This window comes from Panthera leo, chromosome D1, assembly GCF_018350215.1.
Source record: "Panthera leo isolate Ple1 chromosome D1, P.leo_Ple1_pat1.1, whole genome shotgun sequence".
Classification (NCBI taxonomy): domain Eukaryota; kingdom Metazoa; phylum Chordata; class Mammalia; order Carnivora; family Felidae; genus Panthera; species Panthera leo.
Genome location: NC_056688.1, coordinates 60,091,287 through 60,102,605, shown reverse-complemented (window position 1 = coordinate 60,102,605; position 11,319 = coordinate 60,091,287). Strand labels below are relative to the sequence as shown.

Here is an 11,319-nt window from a genome sequence, read left to right as displayed (position 1 = left end):
ACTTGAGAAAGCATATGAAAGAATGAAGATTTTATTTAGGTATCCAGCAGGCATGTGGTGAAATGTCTCATGGTTTGACATAGCTCAAGACAGAAAATTTACTATTTATCTAAATGAGACTTACTATTACATTGTCTGTTCCCAAAGTTGAGTTGAATATTACAGAGTTAGACATGACTACTACAGAGAAACCTGCCCTTTCCCCCAAATAAGGAGCTGTAAGTATCTCAGTCAATCCACAGGGACTGCTTTCAGATTGATTCGGGAGGGGGGGGGGGAGGGGCAAGTCTCACAGTCTCAGGTAAGTTGCTCCAGAGGCCCATAACTCAATGAGCTATGTATGCTGTGACTCATTTCTAGTTCTGTGGTTTGCTGCTGTGAAAGCACATCTCAGGAAGGACCAAAGTTTCTGAAAAACCAGATTCTGCTACCCCATAGTCATCTCTGCTTTGGAAACAACACATAAACTACTTGGTCTCGTATCTGTTTTATTTTGACCCCATAAATGATAGGATTCAGCATCGGTGGAGCAAGCATGCTGACATTGGCCAACAGAATGTGGACATGTAGTGGGATGTGACGTCCAAAGCGCTGAGTGAGAACCGAGAAGATCCCAGGCCCATAAAAAAGGACAATGACACAGACATGGGAGCCACATGTGTTGAGAGCTTTGTGGCGAGCATCTTGGGAAGGGATACAGTAGACAGCATGGAGTATCAGAGTATAGGAAACAAAAATGAGGACAATGTCTAGGATCACTGTGGACATTAGGACAAAAAATCCATACCAGATGTTTACACGGATATCATCACAGGCATACTTGGCCAAACCAATGTGTTCACAGAATGTATGTGGTAGGATGTTATTTCTGCAAAAAGTGAGTCTCTTCAGAAGAAATATCATGGGGAAAATTGTACAATGTGCTCTCAAGAAAACAGCCACACCAATTTTCCCTATCAGAGAATGAGTGAGTATCATGGTGTACCTCAGTGGGTAACATATTGCAATGTAGCGGTCAAATGCCATAATCAGCAAGATGCCAGACTCAGAAATGAAGGAGGAATGCTGGAAGTAGAGCTGGGCAATGCAGCTATTAAGAGAGATCTCCCTATTATTGAACCAAAAAATGGCCAATGCCTTGGGTTCTGTGGTTGTGGCAAAGACAATGTCAACTCCAGCCAGCATGCAGAGGAAAAGATACATAGGTTCATGGAGGCTGCTCTTGGTGAGGATAATATAGATGAGCAGACCATTTCCAAGAAGAGCAAAGACATAGGAGATGAGTAAGGGGATGGAAATCCATATGTGTAGGTCTTCTCGGCCTGGAATGCCCAGCAGATAGAAGACTATATGGTTAACACCAGTGTGATTGAAGCTAGCCATTTCAGAAGCAGGTCAATGTGGACTTTAACTTCACCTAATAAGAGAGAAATACAGATTATATATAAATGTTTTCCTTGAGTTTTCTGGTTAACTATATCTAAACAAATGCCTGTGTTTACCACTGTTTCCTCCTAATACCTTGTTAAGACATCAGTAAAATAACAGAAACATCAATGCAAAAAGTAGAAGAAAAGATAATAACAGAGAAGGGACAACATTTTGAAAGCAGATAGATGACTAGTGACTAAGCAGAGGGGATAAAACTAATAGGTTTGAGAAGAAAACAAGAGCCAAGATAATTTTCACTGCAGAACCCAGATCGTCTCAAGAATTAAGGCATCATGAACTTTTCTAAATAGGGATAAGCATGGGATTTTTAAAGATCATTGGTTGAAAATCTGCATAAAAAGCAGCTAGGCTCTTGGATCCTCTTTCCCAACCTGTCCATTCAGGTACCACTTTCCATATCCAGCAGAATGCTAGAAGTCTGTTCTCTGATGGAGTTAAGGCTGGAGACTCAGCCTAGGCATGGCTGGGGTAGGGATAGTATGCTAAAAGCAGAGGATAAAATTAAAGGCTACATACTGAACAAAATGAAACCCCATGAACTTCTATTTATTTATGTCTGGTAGTGCTAGCTTACATTACCCAATGCCCAGGTCTTACAATTCATTTTCGTTTAAGAATGAGGCACCAAAGAGGCAGTTTGCTGGCTCAGATGGAAGAGCATGCGACTCTTGATCTTGGGGCCATGAGTTCGAGCCCCACGTTGGGTGTAGAGATTACAATCAATCAATAAATAAATAAATAAATAAATAAACAAACGAACGAACTTAAAAAAAAAAAAAAAAAAGAATGAGGCACCAAAAAGTGAATTCAAGGTGCTATGTGCAGGCATGAAATTTATTTAGGGAGAGACTTCCTGCCAAATTACTCCAATCCAGAACTTTACACCAAGGTAAATGAAAAACTTGTAAGCATAAAAAGGTTATTTAGCACCTTCAAAGAACTCAAAGACTAACCTCTCATTAAGTCTTCTATAGGAATCTACTGGAAGATAAGCAACAACAAAGTGAGGAAATGAACCAAAAATAGAGAAACGTGGGTTCCAACAAAGGAGTTAAACCAAAGCGCTACAATGCCGGAGAGGGCATAGGCTGTGAGGAAGTGAAAGGGTTCCTCAAATTATGGTGAAGGCCAGCCACTGTGGCCTGGAGTAGCATGAGTCTGGACTGGATCAAGGGTGTAGAGTCACTGAAAGGAAAGCCTCAAAGGGAACAAGGAAACGCTTGTTTTGAAATTTAATTTATATTCTTAGTAGAAGGTAAGTCACATAAAAACTAAGCAAGCAAGGAAACAAAAAATAAACAATTATTAACTACAGGAAAGAAAAAAATGTTGCACAAGAAAAGAAATGTGACCACGTCACTGTATAATTCAGTTATTAAAATCATAATAATGTAAACATAAGTACACATCTTAAAAATCACAATATAGCTCTTTAATAAATCAAGAAAAGGGAGGTTTGTGTGTGTCTGAATTTGTATGTATGTATTTGGTATGGGGGCGTTACATGTAGGAAAGCTAAATGCCCATCTTCCATATATAAAAGTCAATGGATGACATATAAAAATTATTTAAAAATATAAATCAAGAAATAATATAAACATGCTGTCTATATATAAGGAAGTAAATACTAAAGAAATAGCTGTGTTAAAGTGGTTTTCTGAGGAGCCAGAATCACACATGAGATGGGACAGGGAGACTATTGTTTATTGTAAAGACATGGAGAACTTTTGGAGGTTTTTAAACAATGTATATGTATAATATTCATAAAATAACACTAAAAACAAGTTATCTTACTAAAGTACCTAGCACTTCACCTAAAATAAATGTATAACACGTTCTCTTCTCTCACCCTTTCCCTCTCCCTTTCTGTCTATGTCTCTCTGTCTCTCCCTTTCTCTCTCTCCTCATTTTAATTTCTGAAACCAAAATATTCCTCTTCTCTTTGGGCACCAGATTACCTTCTCAGGGAAGATAGATTGGCTCAACTGGGCTGATTCTTCTCTCCTGAGAGGAAAGTCTAGGGAGGTTGGAATTTGAGAAGGCATAGATGGTCTAATGGAGTTGTTTCCTGCAATGCCTTTTACACTGGATGGTTGGTCACACAGATGCTGTAAGAAAATATACTTTTTCCAAGAAATGCCCCATTCCTACAAGAAATAGAAAAGCGACACTTGAAAAAATGAGAGCCCCAGAGATCTAACGACAAAAGAACAGAGCCAGAGATTGAACACAATCAGAAGTTGGGATGAAGAAGCTCCTTCAGAAGCTTTTGGAATCTTTGAGAAAAGGAATAGCCAAGAGGATTTGCTTTGGTTGGAACCATAGAGGAAAGTAGAGGGGTTGGAGAACGGCCTTTAGAACAGCTGCCTAGAACTGCTAGTCCAATTCCAATTTATTTTAAAAGACTCTTCCCCATACCTCCTTCCAAAAGAAATTTTCCTGAGCCTGTGCCAGACATCACCTTGCTTTGGGCTTCTGAGTGCTCTACTTACCTGTCCCTGTCACCTAGGACTTCTTAGAATCTGCCAAGGGTAGTAGTACTTTGCCTATGTGAACAATCTCCCCTAAGTCACAATTTTCTAAATATTGGAAAACATATCTCACTAATCAGAAATTACTTTCTTATCTATCAATCATCTCTAACAACCTTTGAATCCCTTGATGGATTGGACATGTCCCTTCAACAATGTATACCTAAAACACAGTGCAGAAGGAAAGTAGGAAACAGGACAGTAAGAAGGAAGGGGAGACAGTAAGAAGGCAGGTAAGAGAGAAGATATAATATAAGTAGCCAAAGCAAGACTTTCCTTTGAGAATTTAGGTTCCTGAATCCAAATGAGACTTACAAAGTCCTTTGAGAGGCATCTGGGTGGCTCAGTCGGTTAAGCATCTGACTCTTGATTTCAGCTCAGGTCATCATCTCACAGTTGTGAGATTGAGCCCCACATTGAGCCCCACATCAGGCTCCACCTGGGCGTGGAGCCTGCCTATGATTCTGTCTCTCCCTCTATCCCCAGCCCTCCCCCTTCTATCCCTGGCCCTCCTCCTTCTCAATAAACTAACAAAATAAAAAATAGAGATAAAGATAAAAGTAAAGTCCTTTGAGAACCTACCTTCTATTTCTGCCCTATCAGTCCAAATGTTGGCTATTTGTCTCCTCTACAATCTTTTCACAAGACTCCAAACAAAAATCCTGACAATCCAACATTCCAAATGTGTTCCATTACCTTGGGCCTGTAAGGAGTTCTAGTATCTAGCTCTACTCTCCCCTACTCCTATAATCTCACCTCACTTATAACAAAATCAGCCATCAGCTTCAGATAGTCTTTCAAAGCAGACATGAAATCAGTGACTGGAGGAAATTTAGCAAGTTGCAGATTAGACTACAGAGAGGTTATGTTTGTGAGGCTCAGGAGGTCACTTTTATTCCAACCCAGTGCCCTTGGGTTCTGACTCCACCAACTCATCCACAGTCCCATATGGGCCAACTCATTATGCTCACTTCCTAACACCATTTTCTCTTGACACCTGGTCCTCTGGTACCTTCCCTGTTATTTGATATCTATCTTCAAAGTTTATGTATGCATCTCTGTGCCTTTCCATACTCAGATGTTCTCACTCCTAACCTAATATTTCCTTATAAGAAATCCCTTTGCCTCTTTCAAGAAGCATTACACTCACTGTAATCAACACTCTCCATTACTCAAAACAGGCATCCATTTATATTTATCTTATTTACTTTAATAGGCATCTCTTCCTAGAAACTATTTCTTCATAATTAAAATAAAATTCAAAGTTCAATTTATCCAGTGCTGTGATAAAATTCGTATTTTGGAATCTTTAACTAAAGGAATACATATGACATACAGGGCTATTTGCAGGCACACGTGGATTATAATTGTTATGGGGGTGCCTGGGTGGCTCAGTCAGTTAAGCATCCAACTTCAGTTCAGGTCATGATCTCACAGTTCATGAGTTCAAGCCCTGCATCAGGCTCTGTGCTAACAGCTCAGAGCCTGAAGCCTGCTTTAGATTCTGTGTCTCTGTCTCTCTCTGCCCCTCCCCCACTCATGCTCTGTCACTCTCCATCTCTCAAAAATAAATAAACATTTAAAAAACAATTTTTAAATAATTGTTATGAAAGCACCACTTCCTTTGGCTGACTAGAACCACAACAAGCTATTTAATGTTCAATGCAAAATATACTATCATAGAGATCAGTAATTTAGTCACTTTTCTTCATATTCTTTTCTTCCTTTGTTTTTATCTCACTATAAATGTTTGATTATAGAAGTAATACATAAACATAAAAGAAAATAAAGCATCAAGTAATTCAGAATGGCATACAATAGTAAATAACCAGTATGTATGTAATTTACTAATGACATTCGTCCTAATACATATCATTGTGGAGGACATTAGAAGATTACCAACACATTTTTATTTATTCAAAAAATAAATTGTAAGTCAATTAAGTTTTTCTCATACACTGGCTATCTACTTCCATGCCTTCTCTCACTGTGTGTTGAATCTAACATTCCATCTCCACTCTCAGGAGAGGAGCTTGGTGCTAAACTCAGGTAGTGAGAAGTTCAGGCATCCAAACTATCTGAGCTATGGTGAAGTTCACAGATAAACAACCCTCATCAACTCTGCATTCACTCAGTGTCTGACTCAAATATTAACACACAGTGAGTACGTGTAAACATAGTTCTCTCTCTCTCTCTCTCTCTCTCTCTCTCTCTCTCTGGGTTCTATTCTCCTCATCTCTGCATTTTATTTCTGCAGTAGGAAAATCACCTGTTTTTGTTCCTGTATAACTCTCTCAGTGTGGTGAAACCACTGAAAATAAATCACATGAAAGAAGTGCCAGTAGAAGCTTATGAGACCTGCCTGCTGTGGACAGATAACACCAGATCATTCTGTGGCCAGAACACCACTTTGAGAACACACATCCCTGAAAAAAACTATCCTCCTGGAGGAGATGGAAGCATTAAAAATAGACATGATAATACTACTAAGGTTTGGTGGCCAGCTGTTCATGTAACGCTCATGAAAAAAATAGGAAATAGAAATGAATCTGAAGCAAAATAAGAGTCTGAAGAGGACAAGCTTACAAACGCTGGTACTCATTGCACGCTTCTGGAGTAGCAAAGAGAATTTTTCTACTGTGAGCAAAAGAGTAGAGGCTAAGAGGCCCAGTGATTGGGGTCTGGTGTACAGGTGAATTTGCATATACTAGAACAGTTGATTACCTAGCTCAGGGTCACTGTAAGATAATTTCTCAAATGTCTCATGAATCCTTTGTAGCCTTGATCCAGGTGCTTCCACAATCCTGGACAATTCACCTCTATCTCCCTACTTTGTGTTTGTGGTATATATGAGTGCTTTTCTTTCTCATAATCTTGCCAACAGAGTATGTTGTCAAGCTTTTGAACATTTGTCAATCTGACAGTTTGTCAAAGGTGGTTGACACTCTGCAAAAATCTCAGCAAATAGGGAGGGGCCAAGATGGCAGAATAGCATGGAAGCTTGTATTGTGTCTCAAATCCATGAAATACAGCCAGATCAACACTAAACCATCCTGCACACCTAGAAACCTGATTTGAGGATTAACACAACAATCTGCACAACCTAAACCAAAGAACTCAGAAGGTACTTGGTGCAGAGAGAAGTCACAGAGGGCAGGGAGCTGTTTTTGCTTGCAGAAAGAGGACAGAGACAGGGGGAGAGTATGGGAAAAGCACCCACTCCCAGCCAAAAGCAGCTGGAGAGAAAGTGGAAATAGCTGCAGGTACTGAAGAAAAAAGGGAGAAAGGAGAGGGTTTAAATTCCACTTAGACTCTATAAACAGGGGGGGCACAGAGTCTGAAACTCTGCAGCTCAATACCTGGCAGTGCTCTGGTGAAAAGGCCGAATCCCCAGGAGCAGAGTGGGGTGTGGGAGGTCCTCAGGCCACATGGAGAGAAGTGGTTCCACTGCTGGAAGGACATTTGGTAGAGGTTGTGAGGCCACTAGGGTTCCAGCAGACCCCAGAAAACAACCACATTCGCTGGTGCTGGAACAAGGACATTAAGGGGGAAGCCTGGTGCCAGATGTGTGTTGTGACTTACCATAATCCCTGAAACACTGTGCTACATGATCGTGTGAACTTTTTCTGGGGTGGGCTGGCACCCAGCCACAGTCTCTGGGCATCAGCAGCAGCATAGTCCTGTGAACGTTCCTAGGTGCGGCTGACACCCAGCCATTGCTCGGCGAGACCTTCCCCCAGGGGATCTGAATGGGTCAAAGCCGCAGTCCCTCAGAAGTGAAGGATCAGGAAACACAGCCACATCTGAGATAAAACTCAGGAGGGATGTGCCGACTGGCGACTTGACAGCTTGGTCATGGACAGTATAAAAGCAGGGAGTGGATGGAAGCTGGAGTCAAAGGACGGGTGCCCAGTTGCTGATAAGGGAGAACAGAGTTCCAATATTAGAGACTGGGTAGCTGGGTGATGCCATTTTCACCCCTCCTGCACATGTGCATACACACCTACAAGCACCACAACAATCCACCCCAGTAAGCTAAGCTGCGCATCTAGTGGAGAATGGAGCCATTACACTTAGCCCCACCAACTGGGCCAACCTCGCTCTTCACCAACACAAGTCTTTCCACCTGCTTAGTTTACAGACTATAAAGTGCTTCATAATTTGACTTCTAGGAGGAAACGATGTAACTTAAATCACAGTCTGTTTGCTGGTCCATCTATTCAATTTTTCTCTTTTTGTTATTCTTCAATACAGAAAGAAAAAAATTATTTTTGTTTTCAATTTTTTTAAAAAACATTTTCTTTAATTTTTTCTATTTTTTAATTTTTTGCACATTTTTCAAATTCAATTTTCCTTCCCTCATTTCATTTTATTCATATGTTCAAATGTTTTGAACAACAATGAAATGGATTAATTTGTTCAAAATTTTTCCTTTAATATGGTTCTTTTTTATTTTCTTTTCCAGTTATTCTCTAATCTATCAAGATCCTTTCAACAACCAGACCAAAACACACCTAGGATCTAGCGTCATTTATTTGATTTTTTGTGCTGTTTTTAATTTTATAATTTCAATTTTTTTAACTTATTAATTCCTTTTCTTCCTTCAAAATGATGAAATGAAGGAATTCACCCCAAAATAAAGAGCAGGAAGAAAAGACAGCCAGGGATTTAACCAACACAGATACAAGCAAGATGTCTGAACCAGAATTTAGAATCAAAGTAGTAAGAATACTAGCTGGGGTTGAAAAGGGATTAGAATTCCTTTCTGCAGAGATAAAAGAAGTAAAAGCTAGTCAGGATGAAATAAAAAATGTATAACTGAGCTGCAATCTCCAATGAATGCCATAGCAGCAAGGATGGGTGAAGCAGAGCAGAAAGTCAGCAATACAGAGGAGAAACTTACGGAAAATAATGAAGCAGAAAAAAAGAGGTGGACTAAGGCAAAAGAGCATGATTTAAGAATTAAAGAAATCAGTGACTCATTAAAAAGGAACAACATCAGAATCATAGGGATCCCAAAAGGTGAAGAGAGAGAAAAATGGGTAGAAGGGTTATGTGAGCAACTCCTAGTGTAAAACTGTCCTAACCTGGGGAAAGACACAGACATCAAAACCCACGAAGCACACAGGACTCCCATTAGATTCAACAAAAACCGACCATCATCAAGGCATAACATAGTCAAATTCACAAAATACTCAGGTAAGGAATGAATCATGAAAGCATTAAGGGAAAAAAGTCCTTAACCTACAAGGGAAGACAGATGAGGTTTTCAGCAGAACTATCCACAGAAACTTGGCAGGCAAGAAAAAGTGGCAGAATATATTCAATGTGGTGAATAGGAAAAATATGCACCCAAGAATTCTTTATCCAGCAAGGATGTCATTCAAAATAGGAGAGATTAAAAGTTTCCCAGAAAAACAGAAAGTAAAGGAGTTTGTGACCACTAAACCTGCCCTGCAAGAAATTTTAAGGGGGATTCTCTCAGGGGAGAAAAGATGACTAAATGAATAAATAAATAAACAAATAAATAAGTAAATACCAAAAGCAACACAGACTAGAAAGAACCAGAAAACACCACCAGAAACTCCAACTCTACAAGCAACATAATGGCAATAATTCATATCATTAGATATGATGTCTTTATTTTTTTTGTTTTTTAATATGAAATTTATTGTCAAACTGGTTTCCATACAACACCCAGTGCTCATCCCAAAAGGTGTCCTCTTCAATGCCCATCACCCACTTTCCCCTCCATCCCATCCCCCATCAACCCTCAGTTTATTCTCAGTCTTTAAGAGTCTCCTATGGTTTGGCTCCCTCCCTCTCTTTTTTTTCCCTCCCCTCCCCCATGGCCTTCTGTTAAGTTTCTCAGGATCCACATATGAGTGAAAACATATGGTAGCTGTCTTTCTCTGCCTGACTTATTTCCCTTAGCATAACACTCTCCAGTTCCATCCACGTTGCTACAAAAGGCCATGTTTCATCCTTTCTCATTGCCAAGTAGTATTCCATTGTGCATATAAACCACAACTTCTTTGTCCATTCATCAGTTGATGGACATTTAGGCTCTTTCCATAATTTGGCTATTGTTGAGAGTGCTGCTATAAACATTGGGGTACATGTGCCCCTATGCAGCAGCACCCTTGTATCCCTTGGGTAAATTCCTAGCAGTGCTATTGCTGGGTCATAGGGTAGATCTACTTTTAATTTTTTGAGGAACCTCCACACTGTTTTCCAGAGTGGCTGCACCACTTTGTATTCCCACCAACAGTGCAAGAGGGTTCCCGTTTCTCCGCATCTTCACCAGCATCTATAGTCTCCTGATTTGTTCATTTTAGCCACTCTGACTAGTATGAGGTGGTATCTCAGTGTGACTCTGATTTATATGGTCCCTGATGAGGAGCAACATTGAGCATCTTTTCATGTGCCTGTTGGCCATCTGGATGTCTTCTTTGGAAAAGTGTCTATTCATGTCTTCTGCCCATTTCTTCACTGGATTATTTGTTTTTTGAGTGTGGAGTTTGGTGAGTCCTTATAGATTTTGGATACTAGCCCTTTATCTGGTATGTCATTTGCAAATATCTTTTCCCATTCCACTGGTTGACCTTTAGTTTTGTTTGTTTCCTTTGTAGTGCAGAAGTTTTTTATCTTCAAAAGGTCCCAATACTTCATTTTTGCTTTTAATTCCCTTGCCTTTGGAGATGTGTTGAGTGAGAAATTGCTGCAACTAAGGTCAAAGAGGTTTCTTCCTGCTTTCTCTTCTAGGGTTTTGATGGTTTCCTGTCTCACGTTCAGGTCTATCATCCATTTTGAGCTTTTTTGTGTGTGTATGGTATAAGAAAATGATCTAGTTTCATTCTTCTGCATGTTGCTGTTCAGTTCTCCCAGTACCATTTGTTAAAGAAACTGTCTGTTTTCCATTGGATACGCTTCCTGCTTTGTCAAAGACTTATTTGGCCATACATTTGTGGGTCCAGTTCTGGGTTCTCTATTGTATTCCATTGGTCTATGTGCCGTTTTTGTGCCAATACCATACTGTCTTCATAGTATGTAGTAGAGGCTTTGTAGTAAAGGCTAAAGTCTGGGATTGTGATGCTTCCTGCTTTGGTTTTCTTCTTCAATATTACTTTGGCTATTCTGGGTCTTTTGTGGTTCCATACAAATTTTAGGATTGCTTGTTCTAGCTTTGAGAAGAATGCTGGTGCAATTTTGATTGGGCTTGCATTGAATGTGTAGATTGCTTTGGGTAGTACTGACATTTTAATATTTCTTCCCCCAATCCGTGAGCATGGAATGTTTTTCCATTTCTTTGTACTTCTTCCATTTCCTTCATAAA

General features: G+C 39.9%; 1 protein-coding gene across 2 annotated transcripts; it reads right to left on the bottom strand.

Annotated features, from left to right (window-relative positions):
* Positions 1–438: 438 nt before the first annotated feature.
* LOC122200562 (olfactory receptor 52B4-like) lies at positions 439–4,598 on the bottom strand. 2 transcript variants are annotated; one of them, XM_042906250.1, is made up of 2 exons: positions 4,566–4,598; positions 439–1,417 (listed from the first exon to the last, which is right to left on the bottom strand). In XM_042906250.1, exon 2 carries the CDS (start codon positions 1,381–1,383, stop codon positions 439–441), a length of 945 nt encoding a protein of 314 aa, XP_042762184.1. In that variant the 5' UTR covers positions 1,384–1,417; positions 4,566–4,598. The 2 variants fall into 2 exon arrangements, with proteins under 2 accessions (XP_042762184.1, XP_042762185.1); XM_042906251.1 differs by lacking the exon at positions 4,566–4,598 and adding an exon at positions 3,411–3,476.
* Positions 4,599–11,319: the final 6,721 nt, after the last annotated feature.

Excerpts from the sequence above, each read along its gene's own strand:
- LOC122200562 (XM_042906250.1), bottom strand. The coding sequence starts at position 1,383 with ATGGCTAGCTTCAATCACACTGGTGTTAACCATATAGTCTTCTATCTG.